Raw genomic sequence first — 24,089 nt, 5'->3', positions numbered from 1 at the left:
TGCAATTTAAAGGAGATGGAATCCCAGCCCGCGCCCCTGCCCCGCGCAGTCCAGTCTCGAGGCGCGCCCACCTGCCCGCCGTCCGCCTGCGGCTCAGGCGCTCCTCCAACAGCGGGTGCCGGTAACGTTTCGGGAAGCGGTGCTTCGCCACAGTTGGCCGGCCTAGGAAGAGGCCCCGGTAGACCCGGGCTTCGGCTCCCTGCTGGACCATCTCCAGCCCCGCCATGGGCGGAACAGCCGCTGCCTCGGACTCGGCGCCGCCCGCGCTCCCCTCAGCCAGCACAGCCGCCATCTTGGACGCCAACGGCCGCTCTCTCCGAGGAGGAATGCGCCTGCGCCTTTCCTCGAGAATTCTTACGTACGGCGCGGGATCGGCGAGTTGGGCCGGCGGAAACAGCCGAGTCCGGAATCTGCACTTGCCGAAAACAGCCGAGACCCGAATCTGCACTTGCCGGAAACAGCCGAGACCCGAATCTGAACCTGGCAGACTTCGCAATCCATTTGCTTCCTAGCCTCTCGCCGCCCGACTCGCCCGCCTCCCTCCCACGGCACACCAGGCAAAGACTCCCAGCAATGGCAATGGGAGGAAGAGGCTGAGTGGCGGCGGCTCTGCCAATCAAGTGCTGCACCTGGTTTACCTCAGCACAGCGCAGGGCAGTATTGTTCAAAGGGCACTGCCTATATTCTCTAGTGGGAAGAGTCATCCGGTTAACCGAATGTCCTCCAGTCCCCTCTTCAAACAAAATCACAGTAGTACCAATTTCTGGGTTTTTTTGCCAGGCGCCTACTTGATTGTAGAAAATGCTATTTTATGTAGCTTCCTTTATTTAACCAATGCCTACTGCTTGAGGTTAGACATATGGTTCTTCAGAACAGCATGGCATGGAAGAGGAGGAAATCACTACATGTTCTAGGCTCCAAATATATCAGGGGCACAGAAAACCACTTTTTAAAAAGCTTCTGACCCTGCCTTTTCATGGCAAAATCCAGTCTCTCACGGAGAGTGACGACAAATTAACTTTGTACATGTTGGTCACAAGATGCAAGGCTTGCACTGGCTAGTCAGTGATGATGTCGTTTTGAGCTTTCCCTTACAGGAAATGGAAATTAAGCATCATTTATACTGTGTTAATAAGTCTTTGTTCTTTCCCCTGCTCCTACAGTTTTCTACTGTTCCTTAGCTTGCGTTAATATATTGTTTTGTATTTTTAATTTTCTGGGCCACTTATGAGTGGTTCTCCCTGAAAACCAGCATATAAACTAATTAAATAAATTTTCACAACTTCACAAAGCATAGTTTGCCAGAATATCAGATGTTCCGTTTACCATTCATAGGTCACATGCATTTAACCTTAAGTATCCAGCAGGATGAAGAAGTGGGGAGAAGATTTGGGAGGTTTTAATTCACAAAGGAAATGTCACAGGCTAATTCTAATGAAGTTTTAGACTGAAAAGATGAATAATTGACCAAACTTTAAAAATCCAACTAGTTTCCTTCACACAGGACTGGCTCACAGAACTACACAAACCTGGGATCTTTAAAATGCATTGTATTGCTTTTCCAGATTCAGAGTGATTACTACAACATTGTATGGCGCTTGAATCCATTGAGTTGGCACAGTGCAGTCTGTTGAGGAAACCTTAAGAGAATAAGATCCCTGCTAGATCAGGCCAAGCAGAAAGTCTAGCATTCTGTTCTCACTGTGGCCAGCTAGATGCTTTCATGAAGCCCACAAGTGCACCAACTCTCTCCCTACTTGTAATTCTCAGGCATCCAGTAGTGGAGAACTTCATTGTAGCCACTATATGAATCTAAGCGGCAGTTCTCAGTTTTCAGAATCCAGTATCCTCGTTATCCTTGCCTGCATTTAAAAAGGGTATTTCAGCATTTCTAGAATTGTTTTGCCTGATGACAATGGAGTCTCAATTCCCACAAGGGGGTGCATGGAATGAATTACTCCTTTGCATTCACCAGTAGCAAAATATACCTGTGCTGTGCTGGCTGGTGACTATCTCTGTTGCCATGTTCTTGGCATCTGGAATTGCAGGGAATGCCCCTCCTAAAGTTTTATTGCCTTTCCTGGCATACCATTGGACATATTTTCTCAGCATACAGCTTCTTAGTAGAAAATAGTTTGCTTTTAAGAGGAAAGGAAAATGCTCAGGGATTTTTGGTGGAAATCTTTTTAAACTTCTTCTAAGACAGCTCTTCAGTATAGGAAAACAAATCTTAAAAACAATGAGTCCAATAACTGATGGCTACTGCCATGGCCTAATGGTGCCCTGATTTGATTAGGATTTCAATGTTCAACACAGAGGCTGAGTGATGTTGCATATATCTTATAGCTGGTACGGTACTATAATGGCAGGAATGATAAAGATCTTTCTTCAGATCCTTGTTTTAGATCCTTGTTCAGCTGTGCATTGATAGGTAAGTTTTTTCTTTTTAAGGATAGCATACTTCACAGAGCTGTGAGGCTACAAGACTGTTCAGGAGTAGAGTAGGATACAAATGAAACAAATACAGTGGTACCTCGGGTTAAGAACTTAATTCGTCCTGGAGGTCCGTTCTTAACCTGAAACTGTTCTTAACCTGAAGCACCACTTCCTGCTGCTGCCGCGCCACTGCTGCACAATTTCTGTTCTCATCCTGAAGCAAAGTTCTTAACCCAAGGTACTATTTCTGGGTTGGCGGAGTCTGTAACCTGAAGCGACTGTAACCCGAGGTACCACTGTAAGATGTATTTGGGCAAGGGATGTCCTGGGAGTAGTCGGATAGTCCTCCCTGGTATTAACTTTCATGTGCACAAATCCAAGGAACTTAATGCTGCATAATCATAAAGAGACCAGTATCTTTCCAGTTGGGCCCATGAAGCAGATAGATGTATGAACAAATAAACTACTTCCTAGTTCAGCCAGTTTCCTCCCCCCACCTCCCACCCCGGCCCTCCAGCTACTATCCTGTGTGTATAGTTAATATAGAAGCCTAATGCACATCATGGCTTGTTACACAATGGTTCTCTGAGCCCCAGTAAATACACATGCACACATACATCCCCACTGCTTTGAAGAATGGCATAAAACCTTTTGCTCCCGCTAGTGTGACTGTGTGTGTATTCAAAGAGTATTAGTTACAGGTAGGTAACTCTGATTCTTCTGTACTCCTTGTGACTGGATAATTCTCAGAAGTGTAACACTGTACTTGTACTAACTCAGTCCTGTTTGTCTGGTGGTGTAGGAACAGTATAGATTCACTACAGAGACCAGCATATAGGTTTTATCTGGATATAGGTGGGAGGAAAGGCATTGAGGAATCTCCTTGTTCTTGTCTTTTGCAGTTTGAATCTTGCTGGAGAACTGGGTCTGGACATTATGGATTGTAATGCTCAGCTTCATGCTGCTCTGTATGAGCGGAAGCTCCTGTCACTAGAGGTACGGAAACGAAGGCGGCGTTTTGGCAAACTGAAACCAGGAAATGCAAAACTGTCAGGTACATGCAAGTCCTGCCTATTTCCCCATATTATAACATTGGTGTCTGGGTTTAAATGGTGGTTAGCTTCTCTTGCCATGTGTAGATCTTGACCATATCTGGGCTAAAAGAAAAAAGATTGTGTACATCAGATCTTTCCTGTGTTGGTGATCAGTTGCTAGCATGTATTCTATGAGTACACATGGTGCATGTGAGAACCTAATGTTTTCTGCCTTCCTTTACTTATCCTAAAATGTTGAGAACTGGACATCTGTTTTTGACAGGGACTTCGCAGTCAACTGACTTTGTCCTCAAGTCAGAAATGGAATGTGAAGAAGAGGAGGAGATAGTGGAGGAAGATGAAGAACTGGAGATACCTCAGGAGGAAACAGCTGGCTCTCTTAGGAACATGCAGGTGAAATTTAAGCCAGAGTTGCCAGAACAGGTGGAGCATCCCAAAAAGGAAAAGTTGTCAAAGGAGTCTGAACAGAAACCTGTCCGTGAAGCTCTGCTGCTTCAAGCCAAAACGGAACCAAAGCCAAAAGATGCTGAGCTTCCATTTAATTTGCTACAGGTTTTACAGGAGAACAGTAATCTAAGGTAGGAGTTTTAATGAGATTTATTTGACTATCATTGTGGCAAATATGAGGCAAGCATGTAAACCAGAGTCCTTGTCCGCTTGTGAAAAGGCATGTTTTTGTACTACACCCCTGTTTTTTAGGTTGTAGAAGAATTGCTTCATAAAACGTATGCTTTGGCCTCTTAATCTTCCCTAGGCCAATGGATGGATGCTACTGTTGATGCCCTGCATTCATTTAGTGCCCCAAGGGTACCAGATGCTATACAGAATACTAAAATAGTTTGTATACTTGTCCAGTTGGCTTATTCTATTTGCCTGCTGGTGGGCAAAAGTGAAGACAGTGTTGATAAGAAGCAGTGAGAATGAGGTAGGGTGTTCTAATGGTTCAATGGAGAACTTCCATTGCCAGTGTTTAGGTAGGGGTAGAGAAATCCATGCTGGTGACACAGTACATAATTTGCTTGTTAGTTCTACTTTTTCCTTTGCTATCTATTCTTAGCTAACCCACTGTAGGAGTTAGGTGAGTTACTTTTTGAAGCATGATAAAACAAATGTATGGTATGTGGTACAGGGGATCAAAAAGGAAGAACAGTTGAAGGGTTAGAACAAACAGGTCCTTGGGTGATATGTCTTTTTGCTTTATGATGTAGAGTTGTATTAAGACAATAAATTGTCCTACATGCTCACCTTGAATAACTTGCACAGTCCCTCTTGGGGTTTAGAGAGAAATGGATAGGCAGCAAAATCTTAGTATAAGTTTCACACCACCAAATGTTGTTTCTCCCCACCTCCCACCCCTGAGGTTTGTTTTTGAGAGAAAGCTTCCCTGTTTGAGACTTGAGTTAGTTTTTCTTATTTAGTCTGGGAAACATGGGAAGTCTCCTTTGCATAGCACTTTTGAGGGAGTTTTCCTGTTTTAGTGGACTAATCAAACTACTCATGAGAAGCAAAATCATAGCTTCAGAACATGCTAGAACCATGATGACGATAAATTGTTTCAAACTTATCCTAATGTTCATGTGGGAAGTAGTCAACCCCACTTTCTGTCCTACTATAGCCTCCTGTGGTATTCCAGTGAGAGAATGAGGAACTCTGATACCCAGACGTGTTCTTCTAGATGTCTATTTTGAAAAATGAGCTAGAGTTTTAACTTCATTTTCTAAAATGGACTGCCAGCAGCAAATTCTGTTGCCATAGATGCTGCTTTTTCATGTCCAGGTTGGCAACCAGATGTGGTGGGAATTTGGGGCCTCCAGTTGCTGGCCAAGATTGTAAAATGGTCCTTTGCCCTGTGTACTGAGGGGTTCTTTGTCGAAAAACAAAGGTGTTTATCTGTACTTCTGACTGCTGTCTGTGCCTCTCCGTTTCTACAGCAAAGTTCAGGCTCGCAGGGCTTTCTCTGCCTATCTGCAACGTGTGCAGCTGCGCCTGATGAAAGAGGCTGGAGATCAGGTCCATAATCCTGCCTGGGCTGCCAAAGAGGATGAGCAGATGGTAAGAAATTGTTTGCTTGCCCTGCTCCTTTCAGGGAGGAGCCCAGCTCATCTTACTCCACATTCCTGAATTACAGTTAGTGTAAAGCTGATTCCCATCAGCTTGAGCTAAACAGCTAGATCCTGTTAACTCATCCTGCCTCTGTTACTGAAATGACTTTTAACTCCTCTCTGAACCAATGTAGACTGTTGGTGTGCAGAGCAGGTAGAAGAGGTGTACTTTGGACTCCAGGATAGAAGAAGCATTTTTGAATATTGCTGAGGTGATGGCCACCTGTGATTGCCATCCTATTTTATTTTATTTTATTTTATTTTATTTTATTTATTTATTTTGCATAGCCTCCCTGAAGCCCACTTCTTAGTTTAAGCTCTCTGTATGTCAATCGGTTTCCAGGTATGACTTTGAGTTGTCTGCCGGTTTCCCCAGACAGTAGCTAAATCATTATACTCTATCTGAGGCAGTTGCCTTACAGTGCTTATTGACTTCAGTCCACATTTCTAGTCCTTGCCCTCAGCTGGCAGCCCACATGGAGACACTGTGAAAATCCCGTATGGGTAGAGAGCCAATCTAGCTCATAGATTAAAACCCTTATGTCAGGAATTGGGAATAATCAGTGTGCCTCAGTGGAAAATGTTACCCTTGCTCTTTCCAAGTGGAAAATTGAAACTGGTTCTCTGAGAGCTGCTTTGTCTGCTATGCTGTGAAAAATAATGTTTAAAATAACAGATCAAAACAGGCTAATATAATGCTAGTGAGAGGCGAGCTGTGAAATTCAACGCTTTGGCTATGAAGCAGTTTACTTGCATGCTAGCAGGGCACCTAACCAAAAGTAAATCCAGAGTGGAGACAGAATATGTTTGAAACTAAACACTCACAGCAGGCGTCTTGCTCTAGCACTCACTTTAAAGTGAGGGTAGTTCTCCCTGCCATTGGCTGATGGCATAGTAGGAGGGATTGGTGTGGTTTTTGAGGCAAAGTTGGTGCAAGGCACAGAGCATAGAGAGTGACCAGAGGTGGTGCAAGAGATGCATGATGACAATAATATAGGTGGTCAGAGTTTTATTTGAAAGCCTGCTATCCTTAGAGAGATGCACTTTTGTCTGCAGTTATTTTCAGCAATCATAGATTATGTTAGAATCCCAAGGCTTTTGCTTTGCACCTTTTTGTCAGAGTTTACTTTTATTTATTGACTTTTTGCAACCCATTTTCTCTTATCCTCAACCCAAACACACTTTGAAAATCGTTTCTAGTAGAGTGATGTATATGAAGATAAACAAATGGGCTCACTCTTTGATTTTTTTTCTTGGTGGCAGGAACTGGTTGTTCGCTTTTTAAAGCGAGCAGCCAGTAATCTTCAACAGTCTTTGAGAATGCTGCTCCCGAGTCGGCGCCTGGCCCTGTTTGACCGTAGGCGCATCTTGGCTCACCAGCTAGGTGAATTCATCATCTGCTATAATAGGGTGAGTATGGCATGTGCCAGCTCAGTTCTAACACAGTAGAGGATTTATGCAGATGATCTAGAGCAACACTCCTTGTTTTGTTTTATTGCTTCTAGGGTTGGCCCAAATGTTTCAGAGAAGGAGGGAAAGCAGAAGCATGAGTCATTCATATTCCTGCTTTCTGTCCTACTGAAATGATTGAATAGAATCTTTTTGCATGTTACCTACGGGTGATCCATGAACTTCTGGAGCTCACAGATGGTATTGTGAAATTCTCAAATTTTGTTTCTGATATTACAGGATAAGCAGAAGCTTCTTTTTTTGAGCTTGAGCTTTCCCTGTTTCTTCATAATGAAGTGCAGGAACGTACATTTATATCTTGTCCATGGTCAAATGGCAAAATGCATGCGCAGCCCTGTCAGTTGTGAATTGTGTAGGTGCATTTTACAGTGAAACAGCCCCTCTCTCCTCCTGCTCCTCAGGTAAATCCAACATGTGCATTATGTGTGTTTTGCCATTTATACTTGGTACTTTTTGTACCAAAGAATGAATTAGCTTTTACTGTATTGAATAGTTAATACAAAGCATCTGGGTAGTGCAGAGGAATTTGCATTTTTATATTTTCAAAGCATTAGAATTATTTCCACAATCAGGATTTTTGGGGGGTACATTTGTATTATAAAGATACACAGTAGATGGTAAATCAGCTTATAACCATACATGATTTATTGCAGCAAAAACAGATCAGTCAGGATCTTAAGAAACAAATGTTTAAGCTACTAAACATCTTGAGGCACAGATGTGTTTATTTCACAATTTGGACTCAAGACAAATTTATTTCACTCAACTGAGATAACTGTATATACATTTTGAATAAAAGCTCCTTGTCTTGAGCAAGATAAGCAAAACTCATCTTGTTACTGAAGTCTGTTACCATGAAGTTACATTCCAGTGGTAAGAATATTGTCTTCAGTCCTGTGCCTCAGGCATAGCCATGCTGCTACAAGTGCATTTAAGAAGCTATCACTGGCTACCTGAGCTAACAGATCATGTTTGGGAGTTTTTGAAGTGCAGGAGAAGATATCATGGAATACTCACTGAGGTCTTGTTTAAAAGATAACCTTTCTAGCACAGAAGCACATTGGACATTTTTACAGAGAAGCATTTGAATATGTCACTGTGCTGCTTGTAGTGACACTGCTGATTTCTCTAGTCAGAGGTCAGCCTAAAGATCAGTATAGTCCCCATGTGGCTCAGGAGTGTCATGTTCACCAAGTGGAGGTCTTGCGCAGCCTCCATCCAAGTACTCTTCCTGAAAGCACCCAAAGTGTTATGTAATGTAGCAGTGTTGTTGTTGTTATATTTATCAAACACTTTCTACTATAGAGTTTCTAAGCAGTTTATAATAGGAAATTAATTCAATGCAGATCCCAAAACTTTTTCTAAGAACACAAAAATAATTATATATCGATTATAAAAATGGAAAGCAGAATTCCTCCACAGTTGTAATCAACAAAAGATTAAAAATAGCTATGATAACAGCGCAGATGGTCAAATGCTAGGAAAACAGAAAAGTGTTTGCCTGCTGCTGAAAAGATGTTGGCACAGGTGAGTCTCCCTGGAGAAAGCATTCCATAGGGAGGGGGCCAAAATGCCCACTCTCTGTACCACACTCCAAACTTCTCTTGGAGCGTGGACTTGCAGAAAGACCTCTGATTATAATCTCAGGGTCCAGGTAGGCTCCTGTCAGAGGAGGTGTTCATAAACTATTGGGATCCTAAGCCATATATGGCTTTATAAGTGAAAACCAGGATGTTAGACTGGACTCAGCAATATACTGGCAGCCATTGCAGCTAGACCAGATCAGTGTATATGATTGGACACTGTTCCATGTCACCAGTCTGGTTACTGAATTCTGCACTAGTTTCCAAACCGTCTTAAAGGAAGCCTCACCTATAATGCATTGCAGTAATCCAGCCTTGAAGTTACGTAGAGCATAGACGCTAACAGGAAGCCTTTATAGGCAGAAAAGCTGGTTTGAGAGCTTACTTAATTTTACTTATTTGCAGGAAACAGATCAAATGGCTCAGAGAAAGTTAATGAAGAATCAGGAGGATGAAGAGGAAGGGGTAGATGCTGAAGGCTTTCACAAATTTGTTACTAAGGCAAGGTATGAATTTACTTTAAAGCAGGAATAATTGTGCCAGGCTCTCGTACCTTGAACTGCAGCAGAGGGGGAGTTGTTGGCACTATGTTCAGTGGTTTGGGAGGCACTGAGGGCTGGCAAAAGGCTTCTTTTACCCCTCCCTAGGTGGGAAAGAACCCTGGATTTTGAGGCTTTCTTTAGCTGCATAGGCCTCTTCTATGAGCAGAACTTTTAAATGCCACATGGCAGCTGATACGTGGGGGATAAATTCTGCAACGGTAACAGGCATGTGCAGCCAAGGAAAGCCTGTGAAATGCAGGCTTCTTTCTTGTGCTCCTCAAAGTGGTGATGGCAGAGAATGAAGGGGAGAAAGAAGCTTTCTGTGGCTGCTTGTGCCTGTTCCCTGGGCAGAATTTGAATCAAGCTCATAATCCAATGAATGGGAGTTAAATCCTGCTGCGTTGGCTGCTGCTGCCTGTTCCTAGCTCAGAACAGGCACCTGTAAGCCAATGCAGAATCGAATTCTACACTCCCACCAATCAAGGTGTTTGATAAGTGGGTGTGGTTTGGGGGAAATGGCCTTGGCCAAGATTGGCCTGTGGCCTGGATATTCCATACCCTTTATGTAGGGCTTCTGTTCATGTGAAGGGATTTATGTGAGCACAATTGTACATGTGTAGAAACTCCCCTCTCGTGTGCTGTTGAATGCACAAAGGTTGGGAGAGGCCTGTGCTCCTCCATCTGTTCATTATTGAAGCAGGTGAGGTATTTGACCTATCGTTGTCTTCAGTTAGTTTTTCCTTCTGTGTCTCTCTCTCTTTCATAGAATCAGAGTAGAGTTGAAAGGGACCCCAAGGGTCATCTGGTCTACCCCCCTGCAATGCTGATGCTTCAAGAGTCTCTCTGTATCTATTTCAGTTCTGTCACCAATTGTAAAAGCTTGCCACTTGCTCCTTTTCTACTCTTTTCACATCTTAGCGAAAGTGATCTTGAGGAGGTGTTGACTTTTTACACACACAAGAATAAGTCAGCAAGTGTCTTCCTGGGAACAAATCCTGGAGTTACACAGAATAGTACCCGCCAGTTGGAAGGTAAGGCCAAAGAAAGTGAGCATACTTTTTGCTGCTTATCATTGTTACTGATAATTTCCCACAGAGAGATGGAGAAACATAGGTGCAGTATTTTTTTTAACCCTCCCCCCCATTTTCTCATTTTACATAGTCTTAACAAAGAAGGGACGCGGGTGGCGCTGTGGGTAAAACCTCAGTGCCTAGGACTTGCCGATCGTCAGGTCAGCGGTTCGAATCCCCACGGTGGGGTGCGCTCCCGTTGCTCGGTCCCAGCGCCTGCCAACCTAGCAGTTTGAAAGCACCCCTGGGTGCAAGTAGATAAATAGGGACCGCTTACTAGCAGGAAGGTAAACGGCGTTTCTGTGTGCTGCGCTGGCTCGCCAGATGCAGCTTGTCACGCTGGCCACGTGACCCGGAAGTGTCTGCGGACAGCGCTGGCTCCCGGCCTATAGAGTGAGATGGGCGCACAACCCGAGAGTCGGACACCACTGGCCCGTATGGGCAGGGGTACCTTTACCTTTTTAACAAAGAAGAACAAATGTATACAAAAACGATCTACATTTCTTTCAGCTTCACTCCCCTCCTTTCTGCAGTTACATATTTTATAAATTTTCTCCAGTGCATATAAAAACATACGTGCAGTACTTAACTTAGTCTCCCTAGCTGATGTGTGGAAATACCAAATTGACAATAATTTTCAGTGCTGGGATGGATTTGTACTTGTAACATACTGTCAAGTTATTTGCCATATTAAAATACAGTGGTGGGTAACACATTGGAAAGCCTTGTTGCATACTGTTCTCCAGCAGAATTATAACTGGGAATCTACCCCCGCCCCCAATTCCAAACTTCATTTCAGATCAGCCAGAAACAGTGGAAGAAGCTGCAAATCAGCAACCTGAAATCCCAGTGGAAAAGGAAAATGTGGCAGAGAAACTGAGAAGTGACCAACTCAAAGCAACCAGACTATCCAGTGAGTGAGAACAATGGAGAGGACTAAACTAGCAATACATAACATTAGGAACAGGTGCTGGATGTTAGAGTCTGATAGAATTTTATGGCTTCTTTTCGAATTCAGGCACATTTATAATTGGTGGCTGCAGCAATAAATGGTCTTTCTTAACAAATCTTCCACTGACATTAATATTTATAACATAATAATCAGTCAGCTGACATGCTAAAAATTGTCATTTCCTCCCAAATTCTAAACCCATAATCTAGAGTTAATCATGGTCAGAATTCTTTGCTATATTTCCATTGCGGTGTCAATAACAATGGATCAGTCAAGTGGAAGGTACTCAGGTCCACTGTTGGAGAACTTGTGGCCCTTTAGATGTTGCTGGACTCCTTATCAGCCCTGGTCCAGCATCTTGTTCTCACATTGTTCAGCCAGATGCCTATAGGAAGCTTGCAGGCAGGACCTGAATGCTGCAGCACTCTCCCTACTTGTATTCAGAGGCAGTTTAGATAGAGCATAGTCATCATTTTAGAAGACTCATTTGAAAAATTCAGTTGTAGAAAAAGCATGTTTTGGAAAATAGTTGTGTAGTCTGCCTTGTATAATATCTCATGTCCTTTGTTTACATAAGATGGAATTCAATATAACGCTAAGTGGGGCATGTGGGGGGCAATGAGGTTTACTTGCGCAACAAGACTTTTCTACCCTCTTCTCCCCCCCATGGCCCACTAAACCTGTTTTGGGTTTTCCCTCAACCTTCCAGATTTGTGGGACTTGTGGGGGAAGATGGGGAGTCCCATAGCACAAGCAGATCTCATTCCGCACAGTCAGTAACTCAGTTGAATTTCAGCCATTGTCCTTCTGCACAATTTTGTAAAAGGCTACTCTAGCATAATATAGTGGTACCTTCGTTCTCAAACACCTTGGTACTTAAACGCCTTGGTTCCCAAATGCCGAACACCTGGAAGTAAGTATTCCGGTTTTTGAACGCTTTTCAGAAGCTGAACGTCCAATGCGGCTGTCGGCTATTGTTTCCGGGGCCCCTGCACACCAATCAGAAGATGCGCCATGGTTTTCAAACATTTTGGAAGTCAAACGGACTTCTGGAATGGATTAAGTTTGACGCTTTTGTTTTTGCTATTTATTTTGCGTTTTTGTTTTTGAGGCTTTTTTGGTTAATTTGTTTTTTGACTGTGTGGAACCTAGCTCAGCTATTAATTGATTGATTATGTGACTGTGGAAATGGATAAAAGCCCCCCCCCCCATCCAAACAATGACTATCATCAGTGCAGGTAAGAAAGAATTGTAATTGCAACTTTTATCATCTACAGTACTGTCTTACTTATTTTATAGTACAATACCTTGATTATTGTTTTTGTTTTATGGATAATGGTCTCGTTAGATAGTAAAATTCATGTTAAATTGCTGTTTTAGGGGTTGTTTTTAGAAGTCTGGAACGGATTAATCCGTTTTGCATTACTTTCTATGGGAAAGTGTGCTTTGGTTTTGGAACGAACTTCCAGAAGGAATTAAGTTTGAGAACCAAGATACCACTGTACTAGATATATGTTTTACTTCAATGTTCTGATCAGATTGGATATGTCTTTTTTTACAAAAAAAATAGGGATGCCCTCTTCGGCAGAAGATGAACAGAATGCACCGCAACCCAGCCTCCTTAGTACGTCTTCCTTTGTTCCAAGTGCCATCCTTCCACAAAGCATCAACTCCCAGCTATCCTCTCATCCTGCTGCCTCAGATAACGCACAGGTGCCTGATCATCGCCCAGGGCTCTCTTTTTCATCTGGTTCTAGACTGACTCCTTCCCCTTCTCTCCAAAGCACAGCACCTGACATCTGGTCTAACACAGCAAAAATTACACCCCGCCTGTCCTCAAACAATGCAAGCTTACACCGTTGTCGGTCTGGCAGTTACACTGCCAGCCCCTTCTCTTCCTTTCAGAGTGCTTTGCAGATCTACAGCCAGAGACTGTCCCGACCAGCTTCAGCAAAAGCAGGTAAGCCATATCTGACTGCTTATCTGGCACCGTATTGTAATATTTTTACTGTCTAGCAATATTCAGAATAGCTCGAATTGGCACAGCGGGTCAGAATGTGGCTATGCAAGCAAAATTTAGGGAAATACTTACTTATGGCTTGCTAAAAATAATAATACAGCTAATCAGATTCAGAAATTGGCCTCTAGTTAAGTCCTAGATTAATAATACATGTGTGAAATTATTATTATTATTATTTTGGCAACTTCCAGAAATATAGGATCCTTTTGCTTCTCCAATCTTGCTGCTGTTGGCACATGACACGGCTTGGCAGTGATCCCCGGCAGTCCAGGAAGTGATGATTAAAGTTTACGCATGTGAAACTGCTTAGGGCAAAGTGTAGGGCAGCAACAGAAAGTAACCTGCATTGAAGTATGAATGGATGACTCAGATTAATAGCTCTTTGGAATAATTCTGTATTTGTACTGTGAAGCAGCTATTCTGCTCTCATTATCAGGCAATATAGCTCTCAGCTGTCCGAGAACTTTGTCACTAATGATACACATGAAGGGTTTAAATATGGAGACTGGTGCCATATTTGGTATGGCATATTCTCACATCCTTGGTGCTTTTCAATTGCCAATTGGGCCACTAGCACCTGAGAGCTTCTTGCATACAATGTTTCTTTTTCCTTGTCAGTTTCTAAGTTTGGTAGCTTTTCATGTTGGTGGCTTGCAACTCTCTCACTTCAAAATAGTACTGCAGCATTTTTCTTAACAATGGTATTTCTAGGTGTTCTATTCTGCACTTCTTTCCTGCATTCACATTTTTGTGATGGTTCCTCTCTTTTCAAGTGCCCTCCCTGGGGAGGCCCTCCTGAGACCTCACTACTAAACATTGTGGCAAAGAATTTAGCATTGAAGGATTCGATATCAGTAGGAAGTAATGTCAGTAACTGCCAGCTGTTTACGCCATGCTCGTCCTGCATCTGCTGTCATATTGGGACTGATTCTGCCCCTGAACCACAATTTTGTAAGTGGTGTGTCTCAGTAATTATCAGCCTCTCAAGTAGGCCTTGGGGATAAAAAAACCTTGAGAACCTCTGCTTTGTTAGACAAGGATGAGATGACAATAGAACTGCAAATGGCCCAGTGACCTTTAAGGTGTTGAAGGGTATGTTAGGCTCTAGCTAGATTTAGCTGTTTCAGGCTTGCAGTCCTGAGGGATAGGTGCCAAAGCCGAGAAATGCAGATAAAGTCTGCTCAGATGAGACTGAGATTTCCCAAGAAGTGGCAATACTACCCCACAGTGGTAGTATTGGTGAGCTTAACTCTGTTGTATCAAACTCCTGTCTTTCACCTCTTCAAAATTTCCAACGGTAGGTTTTTCTTTGAAGCTTCTTTCTCAGAGTTTTGATTTTTCTTCTGGTTTAACTTTGTCTTCTAAATATAACTCTGCTACACTACTAACCATATATTGTGTTTTTAATATTATGTTGGCAGCCGCCCAGAGTAGCTGGGGAAGCCCAGCCAGATGGGTGGGGATAAATAAATTATTATTATTATTATTATTATTATTATTATTATTATTATTATTATTATTTTATTATTATCCATATATAAGATGACATTTTTGGCTAAAACAAATTAGTAAACATTGGGCATCATCTTATACACAGATGGTGAATGAACAGGGGTAAAAGAAGCAGCGGCTGCCATGTAGAAGCTGCTGGAATGCGCTTGCAAGGCTGATGCTTGCCTGTCGCTCAACAACTCAAGGGTTCCCTGCAGGTCGGAGCTGCTGCATCACTCTGGCGGGTGCATGCCCACCCCTAGCGCCAATGGATCACGCTCTGTCATTAAAATATTGATTTATTAGTTTCTGGGTCGTCTTATACATAGGGGGCATCTTATACACATAAAAATATGGTAATATTTAGCCATGGCTTCCTTTAGAAACCAGAATAATTTTTTCTTGGTTCATTTTTCTGCTTATCGGTTTTTACAACTTTTCAAGTCATCATTTTTCAAGAAAATTAAATTTCCCTAGTCCTATAATTTGTCCTTTATAAGTAGGATGTAGTGTTCTGGCAGGTGTATGGGGCGTTAGGGGAGGCGTAGTACCTCTGGTGGGAGGCACTTTGTGATCCTTCTGAGGTAGTATGTCTACCTTTGGTCCCCACTTTGCACACAGCTCTCACTTGTGGCTCCTAGAATCTGTCACCATGCAACAGTATCCACACACTGGGAACAGCTTCAACTAGCCGACTAAACTAGGTGTGGGTAGCTGATGGGTCTCAAACCCTTGGTGAGTTAGGGACTTTCCCTGCCTGTGAAGACACACTCCTGTAGATTGAGCATACAAGACTAATAATGGATGCGGTAGTGAAGAAGGTGGAAGTGAGGGGTAGACAGGGCTCATCAACCTAGAAAGGCAGCCCATCTAGGAGAAGGAAAACTTTGATCCTAAACCTCTTCTTCTTTGAGAGAAGAAAAGACTAAGGAGTAATCTCTATACAAATCTGGAGTGGAGTCCCTGAGATTGGAGTTGCCTTGTATGCCTCCTTCTGGCAACTCCTGCAGCCAAGCTGGTGCCAAAAGTTTTACTGTGCTTTCCTTTGGACCTCATCAGCAAGGCCGAGAGGGGAGTCTTGTCATCTGGGCAGCCCAGGCTTGTGCCCCAGGGAGGTCATTTTGGTGCTGCTAATGCATGTTTGACTTCACTCCTGGAGGCACACTCCATTGTCTCTTTAGACAGATGAATGCCAACATAGTGTTCTGTATTAAACCTTCTCTGGATACAAAGAAAAAGAATGGAGATTTAAACTGTTTTGTGCACAAAGAAGGGTGTGTGAAGCTGGAATCAGCCAGAGAATTTAACAGAAACTGCAACACAGCCATTCAGAGGAGAATATATCAGTAGGTTCTGTAGAAAACACCATGGTTCTAATTGGTTGTGCAGATGTTTGTCTCTTGCTATTTTCAGACACACAAGGCAGATTCTTTACCGACTAGTACAAAGTCTTGCAAAGTAATTTTTTTCACCATCTTTAGCAGATTCAAGGAGTCACAGCCCAAGCAAACAGCGTGGTGGATCTGCCAGAGTTAACAAGGATGGGGATGACTCCTCTTCTGAGAGCAAGCAGTACAGTCATGGTCTTGTTACAACAGAACTGCAGAGACTGGCAGAGAAGCAGGCAGCCAGGAAGTACTCTCCTTCCAGTCACATCAGTCTCCTTACACAGCAGGTACAGTGGCAGCAGTCTTCTATGGAACAAAGTCTGTGCATGAGTGAGAGAGAGCCTGGACAGAATGTTTTTGCTAGTTAATGGTTTTTAATGGATCTTGGGCAATACCTGATCGCATCACTTTAAAATGCTCATTGTGTTCTCTCTCGGTCCGTAAGGGGTCTTGTCAAGGGCAAAATGTTGTAGGGAAATAATTTCTTTTTGAATTAGACTTACACCAGAGGATACTGGAAGCATTACATATAAAATGTAGATGCAGTTCTGCCAGAGGCACACCTCAAAAGAAATCAATAGTAGAGCAGACTGTGATGAAATACCCAAATATCTGATCTTTAATTCTGCTGTCATGAAAGCGAATAATAAAATTATTGAGGTTTGTTTGCACAGTTGGGACTTGTGGATGAAGGAGAGTCTACCAACTGTTGAAACTGTGAATAAGGGAGGGAGAGGGTTCTTTTCCACCATGATTTAATATGGTTAGCCAGGTCACAGGAAGCTTCAGGGAGCTGATTTACTCTCTCCTCCTCCTACATTCATGCAGATGAAGTAGGAGCAGAAAGAACTCCTATAGTTACCCCACACCAACCTGACCTTCCCAATAGGTGGATTTATCTTTTTAAAGCAACAGGCAACTTGCTCAAACAGCCTTGGACAAAGGATCCTTCTGGAGGAAATGAAGAAACTACTGTTTTGAGAGGATAGATGTAGCCAGCTAAAATAGAAGGGATGGTGTGAGGCAGCAGAAGTGGCATCTTCTGCTGCTCCTTTCACAACTCTCGGGTGGGGGGAGTTCTCCTTTCTAGTGTGGTGAAGCAGCGTAGTAGTTATACTTGTTATGTGATTAAACAGTTTCCAAGACTGAGATCCTAATTACAACAAGAAGTAAGACAGCAAGCAAAGCTTTGCAACCACTGTTATTTTTATCACTGTCAAATCCCTGTAACTATCAAGTAGATATTGCTTGTAGAGGTAGAAATTAACCATGATATTACAAATAGGAATAAAGGCAACTAAGGCGATTGCTTAGCACCGGTATTTGGTAGCGGTTATGGAATTAGGTGCCCACAAGAATGTGCAACTTTATATGGAAAAGAGTTACCATTCCTGAAGGCTAGTCTGCTTGCCTGGAATTGGTGGTGGATCTGCTAAAGTGCTCTTGCTTCTGTTTTTCTGTGCTAACGAGTCTGTTCCTTCTCCTTCCTTTCACTCCTTCTGTTTTCTATTTTTCCTCCTTTTAGACAAGATAGGGTTTTCTGTATAGAAGGCTATTGAAGTAGTTGTGACCGAGCAGTTTGGAAGTAATGTTTCATCGTTTTCAGCTTCAGTCCTAGACTGTCCATTAATGATCCTAGTCTTCTGGTCTCTAGTTGGTCAAAGCCAATAAAATTTTTGGCTCAAAATTTAATTAATCAATTAACAACAACAACTATTTAATAAACTACCTCCCTTAATTAATTAACAGCAACAACTGTTTAATAAGCTACCTCCCTTTTTGCTTAGTAAGACTTGAGGTGATACGCATTTGGGGGTGCAGATTATTTTCTTTTTTGAATTACCTTTCCTTTCTACACAATATGCTGTACTTCAGTATAGGATCTGTGTAAGGTATTTATGGTACTTTTATGTATGTGTTGGGGGCAAGAAGCAGTAGCCTGTTCCTATTGTCTTCCAAGCTGCTGTGCTTGGTGGTCATAGATTGCAAATAGGCTGTGTTGAATTGACATAACTTGATAAAGAGAAGGAGAATTTAGTAGGAGCACTGGCTGCCCTTGTCCATGAACAAATGTGTGAGAATTTAGGGCTGGCTATCACTAGGAACAGTTCCAGCTCTTCCTTCCAGAGAGTTTGATCACAGGCATAAAACCAGACCACCCAAGTGAGGGAATGAGATGTATCTTTCTTATCTAAGCCAGCCAGTGCTCAAATATTGAAGCCAGGTTTCCTGCAAATGTGATGATCTATCCCTAGGACGATGAGCACATATTCCTTTCAAGTTTTATTTTATTTATTTTATTTCACAACATCTATATACTGTTTGATTGTAATAAAATCTCAGAGTTTGCAGAAAGAATGAAACAATGAAATTATCAGTAAAAAGCAGTTAAAGACAAGTATTTAAAATATTCACATGTTTTCATTCTGGTAGGGAGATAATTAGAGGAACTGGTCATTCCTCATAGAACTATATGGAGTCCAAATAACCCACTGCTGTGGGTTTACAGTAACAGCCTTCTGCTAGGTACCCGTCATTTCAGAACCTGACCTGTAGTTTTCAGTGTGATTTTGTCTGAACAGCACATTCTGGGTGGAGATTGGACCAATGGCTGTAAAATGAAGGAGGCAGGTGAACAACATAGTTTATGCTGAAATGATTTAATCTCTTGGATGAGACAAGTCATTTTTAATGGCATCCCAAAGTGCTATGTTTTCTTCTACATTGTTTTGGCTTTACATTGTTGTCACTCTTCTTTGCTGAATTATGTGATTCCACTAATACTGGCTTGCAGCAATTTCAGTAAGATGTCTCATGTTAGGAAATTTACCTTTAGAAAAGTAATTTCAAAGTTTTCAGACCCAAGTGCGGTTTTCCCTGCAACCTGGAACTTGAGACTTACTTTATTTATTGAGGGGATCCCCATGTTTCTCCTTCCCTGCCTGACACCCTCCCCACTGTCTTTCTTCTTCTTTGTGCCTTTTTAACTTGGTGAATATGACCCACCTGAAGTCAGGGCATGACCCATTTCTAGGTCATGACCTACCAGCTGAAGACCAGTGCTTTAAAAGAAGAAAGGTGTCTTTGGAGCACCACCGTTCCTGCTGTATTCCAGCTGCAGCAGCTTTTGTGCAGTTGGAATGGACCTTGTGATTTGAAGGAGGCCGCCAGTTGAACCAAGCTGAGCTTCAAGGAACTTTTGTTGTGGGAAGGATTATTCCATGATCATCAAACGTTTGGCACATCTATGCCCTATTGAAATAGCTCCCACTGAGAAGTTTTGAAGCTGAGAGTACTTAATTCAGAGCCTGACTTTTCAGTACCGGCAAGAGGCAAGTAACCATCCACTGCAGCACAAACTACTTTTTTTTTATTGTTAAATGGATGCATACGCTGGAGAAACTACAAACGAATCTGCAAGTTTGTCAGGTTTCCCAGGAATGTCTTTGGCAGGTCTTTGTCTGGAACGTTTTCTGGAGACTTATGCTTTTTATGCATGTGCATATCCTGTAAGCTGGTAAGCTCAGCAAGCAGGGAAGGAATGTCATGGGCCTTTAGCCAGATCAACTTTGGTACACACACAGATTTCACACCTCTCTAGCCCTTTAGTCTTTGCTCTCATTTTCCTCTGGCTTATAGTTGTAAATACAAATGTATGCATGAAATGAACTTGCCTAAGGGTAGATCTGTGCTGTATGGGTGTGGCTGAAAATGAGCCTCAGTCGACAACAGAATGGCCTTTTTTTCTCCCCAAGAAGCCCCCCTATCCACAATTAGATACTACAAGTCTTAAGGCCAGGGAATAGTGCACCAGTGCAGTTATACCCTCTCCCCTGCCCCCATTATTGGCCATAAATACACTTCATGTTTACTTGCCTTTCTAGTAGAAAGATTGGCCATGAGAGATGAGAAGCACTGGATGCAGGTTTGAGGGTTCTCAGTGACACAGAGCGCCTTACATCAGCTTAGCCTAACTGTGACCGTATCTAAACAAGGATAACTTGACTACTATAATCCACACTACAGCCCATTTGGATTGTAAACCAATCAGTGTTGGATTGTTGCAATGTGTTTATGTGGGGCTGCTTTTGCAACCTGTTCAGAGGTATTCTGATGTTGGGAGAGGTATTCATCTGGAATACCTCTCCCAACATCAACCTACCTGGACTCTTAGATCTTCATCTTAGGCCCCTCTCTGGGTCCCACCTATGAGTGAGGCTGAGGGGGCAGGACAGGGACAAGGAAGAGGCACTTTTCAGTTGTGGCTCTTCATCTATGGCTTGTTCTCCCGAGCAAGGGCTGGCCAGTGCCTTCTTTGACATCTTTTCAGCACCTGCTAAAGACTTGCCCTTTTATCCAGACTTTTGATAGACTAGGATGATATTGTGTATTATTAACATACTGCCAAAACTTGCTGTATTGTAAGTCCTTTCAAGACCTTCATATAACAAATAACTAATTTATTCTTCATCATCATCATCATCATCATCATCATCATCATCATCATAGTTTATTTCATTTCATGTGCCTGAAACACTGCAATCAGTTTTCCTTCCCTTCCTTACATCCCGCCCCCAACTTTTCCAGCAAAAAAACCCTTCATTTGTTCAGGAGTTTTCTACTTCGTTCCTTATTTGTGATTTAAGAATTACAATTAAAAAGACCTGTTGGCATTTTTTTTAAAATAAAAAAGAAGAAGGGGGGGAGTGATGTCGTCATATATCCATGACAGTCTGAAAGTTCATTAACTGAATGGGAAAGACTGTCACTATCAGATAATTCAAAGCAGAGCTGCTGTACAGATGCTTAAGTATTATGGGTTACCCAAGGAATCCACCAAGCTGGCAGGCTAATTATAGCAGCTGAAACAAATCAGGGCATGGAGGAGAACTATCAAAATGAACGAAGCTGGTGGGCTGGTTCAAATATGCCTTGTGTGCTCTCCTTTGAATCCATTGCCTGTATTTAATTCTGCTGTAATTTAAACACCTGTCTACATGGAATGTGTGAAATGTCCTTACCCGCCGCACTCAACTGTTTACACACCTGCCTTACTTGGAAAGACAACTTTAAAATAAACGGTGTTTTGATATTGGAGGGAAAATGCAACAAGGTAGCACAGATGGGGGAGAATAGGATAGAGTGGTGAAACAGCTGACTAAATGCACATTGATGCTGGTGGGAGAGATCTTATTTTAGCTGTCTTCATGCAGCGCTTCTTTACTGGAAATCAAATCTTACACATTACAGGCTTGTGTGCATCCACAAATGCACAAATTCTGCACTATGAAAATACAAATTCTTCAGTTTGATTACATTTGCAAAGTGCACATTTTAATGCTGCTTTCAGATTTTCATAAAATCTTTGCGTTTTTTGTTATGTTTTAGCGGGAGTTGGGCAGGGCATTTTCTGAGCTGACTTTTTGATCTCCTAGTTCCAACTAGAACCACTCATAATCTCGTAATATAAATTTGGGTTGCCTGGGGCAAGATAAAGCGACTAAACAAACAAATAAATAAATGTCACTACAGCTTGCTAGTTGGGTTTTGGTTAAGTTTGCATCTTTCATTTATGTGTTGATACAGCAGCTGCACAATAGGTGGCAGAATGTTTGCACCAACAAAGTAGAAGTAAGAAGGTGTCAGAAGAGTTTAGCAGGGATATCCCAGTAGAGAGAGAGAGAGAGAGTGCTCTTCAAAATCACACTATCGTCCTTTTGGAGTCTTAATGTAACATAACTCTTACTGTCTTTATAATGGCAGAAGAATGCCGAGAGGGAATATTTGTAGCTACTTGGCTCTTAGGGATTTTTTTTTATTTTCTCCAGAGGTTCATCTAAGATGAAGCATTGCAGAGGTGGGTCAAAACCATGGTGTCTGTTAACACAAGACTTATCTTTACTCCATTGATGCTTTGGGAGCTTTATCTTTTGTTTTTGTTTTTATGCTCTGGTTTTGAATAATGTTGCAACAAGTCCTGAGCTCTTGGGACAGGGTGGGGTTGGATCAGAATCGAAGAAAACACAGTTCGGTTCATAGACTATTTGTGTCATTCATCTTAACCATTACAGTGATGAAAGGAAAGGGATAAACTCCAAAGAACAATGACGCCATATTTATAAATATTTTCTTTTGTTGTTGCATTTTTATCTCGTCCTTTCTCAGTGGAATTCAAGGTAGCATACATGGCCTCCCACCCCCCGCCCAATCTCTGAGGTAGGATAACTTGAAAGTCAGTGCCCAGCTCAAAGTCATCCAGTAAGCTTTGTGGATGAATGGAGATTTGAACCAGGGTCTTCCCAGACTTAAATACAACTACCTTTCCACTACCCTGCCCTACACCCCACTGACTATCAACATACCGAGACAGTATCTGTTGGATCAGGGATTGGGCACCTGTGGCCTTCAAGGTATTATTGATTCCCAATAACCCCAGCCAGCATTGCCAGTAGTCAGGGATGCTAAGAGTTGTGGTCCAACAGCACCCATGTGATAGACAATGAAAATATCTTCACTCAAATATATTATAATCCAAACTTCGTCAAGTCTCTTAAAGTGCTTCCCCTTTTTTTCTTGTTTGTTTTTAGTTAACAAATTTGAATCTGATGAGCGGAGCTATAAACAGAGGAAATGTGACTTCTTCCAGTTACCGATCACCTCTCAACCAAGGAAACTCATTTTGGGCCTTTCAAGCACACACCGGTGACATCAGGCCTGCATCTTTGACAGTGAGGTAAGTTAACAACATTAGACTGAGAATACTAATACAGTGTGTGGAAATGCTTTTCAATATTACTAGTTTGCAAGGCAGTGACTGAAATGTAGCTGCAGTTTGAACAGGTATAATAGATGGGAGGTGCCATTTGATTCCACAATGAAACATGAGAATAAGCTTTTGATATTTATTCAGTGCTGAGATGTGCAGATTAGGTAACAGTATCAGCTGAAAATGGGCTGTATTTTTTTCTGATAGTAAGATTCAGAATCCCTTTTCTCTTCCATGGAAAGTCTTCTAAAAGGGAAGTGTCTTCCCTATCTGCTTAGGAGCGAGGCAAGCCAACTGTCTGAAGCACTTGGCCAATGAGAAAGACAAAGCCTTTTGGGCTGTCTGCCTCTGAGATGGCAGGCAGATTTCTCTTCTGTTCTTGTAGCCTGAACATTTTTGTGTGTTCTCAGTGGAGAGGGAAGGTGTGTAGAAAAGCAAGAAAGGCAGAATTTACACAAGTTTTTAAGTTGAGCTTTCACTTTTTTTTTAACCTCTTTACCTTTTCAAGAGTTTATTTGAGCTCTACATTATTACTATTTGTAGGGACGTGGTCGATGCTGTGGTGTAAACCACTGAGCCTTGGGCTTGCCGATTGGAAGGTTGGTGGTTCAAATCCCCGCGATGGGGTGAGCTCCCGTTGCTCGGTCCCAGCTCCTGCCAACCTAGCAGTTCAAAAGCATGTCAAAGTGCAGGTAGATAAATAGGTACCGCTCCAGCGGGAAGGTAAACGGTGTTTCCGTGTGCTGCTCTAGTTTCACCAGAAGCGGCTTAATCATGTTGGCCACATGACCCGGAAAAACTGTCTGCTGACAAACGTCGGCTCCCTTGGCCAGTAAAGCGAGATGAGCGCCGCAACCCCAGAGTTGTTTGTGACTGGACTTAACTGACAGCGGTCCTTTACCTTTACCTTTTTATTATTATTTGTACAGGATAGGATCATCCTTTTCCTGAATTATTCAAAAGAATACATTGCTTCAGTAGAGAATAAGCCTGTCTAAATTGTGTGCATGCATGTATTTTTGAAAGTTCTGTAAGTGAATTAGCAATAATAAATGTTCCTAGAATGTGGAGGTGGTGCACCATATCATACGTGTATTTTCTAGTGCTGTTTCAGTTTGTGAACTCGAGCTCATGAAATAACTGCTCTGAAGCAGAGAAATGAAAACAAAAAGTTTTCAATCCTGAATCTAATGAAAAGAGAGACATATTTGGGG

The 24,089-nt window shown here is 42.4% G+C and overlaps 1 protein-coding gene across 4 annotated transcripts in view; it reads left to right on the top strand.

Moving 5' to 3' along the window:
- TTLL5 (tubulin tyrosine ligase like 5) overlaps positions 1–24,089 on the top strand; it is a 113,417-nt gene that overhangs the window by 52,073 nt on the left and 37,255 nt on the right. For 3 of the 4 annotated variants that reach the window (XM_081858650.1, XM_081858649.1, XM_081858647.1), the window contains exons 22-31: positions 3,339–3,490; positions 3,754–4,069; positions 5,423–5,543; positions 6,857–7,003; positions 9,052–9,152; positions 10,107–10,219; positions 11,058–11,171; positions 12,781–13,170; positions 16,203–16,396; positions 22,697–22,842. In XM_081858650.1, the coding sequence (XP_081714776.1) occupies positions 3,339–3,490; positions 3,754–4,069; positions 5,423–5,543; positions 6,857–7,003; positions 9,052–9,152; positions 10,107–10,219; positions 11,058–11,171; positions 12,781–13,170; positions 16,203–16,396; positions 22,697–22,842 (1,794 nt within the window). The remainder of the gene's footprint in view (positions 1–3,338; positions 3,491–3,753; positions 4,070–5,422; positions 5,544–6,856; positions 7,004–9,051; positions 9,153–10,106; positions 10,220–11,057; positions 11,172–12,780; positions 13,171–16,202; positions 16,397–22,696; positions 22,843–24,089) is intronic. The other variant, XM_081858648.1, reaches the window with a different exon arrangement.

This window comes from Podarcis erhardii (genome assembly GCF_964252035.2).
Source record: "Podarcis erhardii genome assembly, chromosome: 1".
Lineage (NCBI taxonomy): Eukaryota > Metazoa > Chordata > Lepidosauria > Squamata > Lacertidae > Podarcis > Podarcis erhardii.
This window is presented reverse-complemented; position numbering and strand designations above follow the sequence as displayed.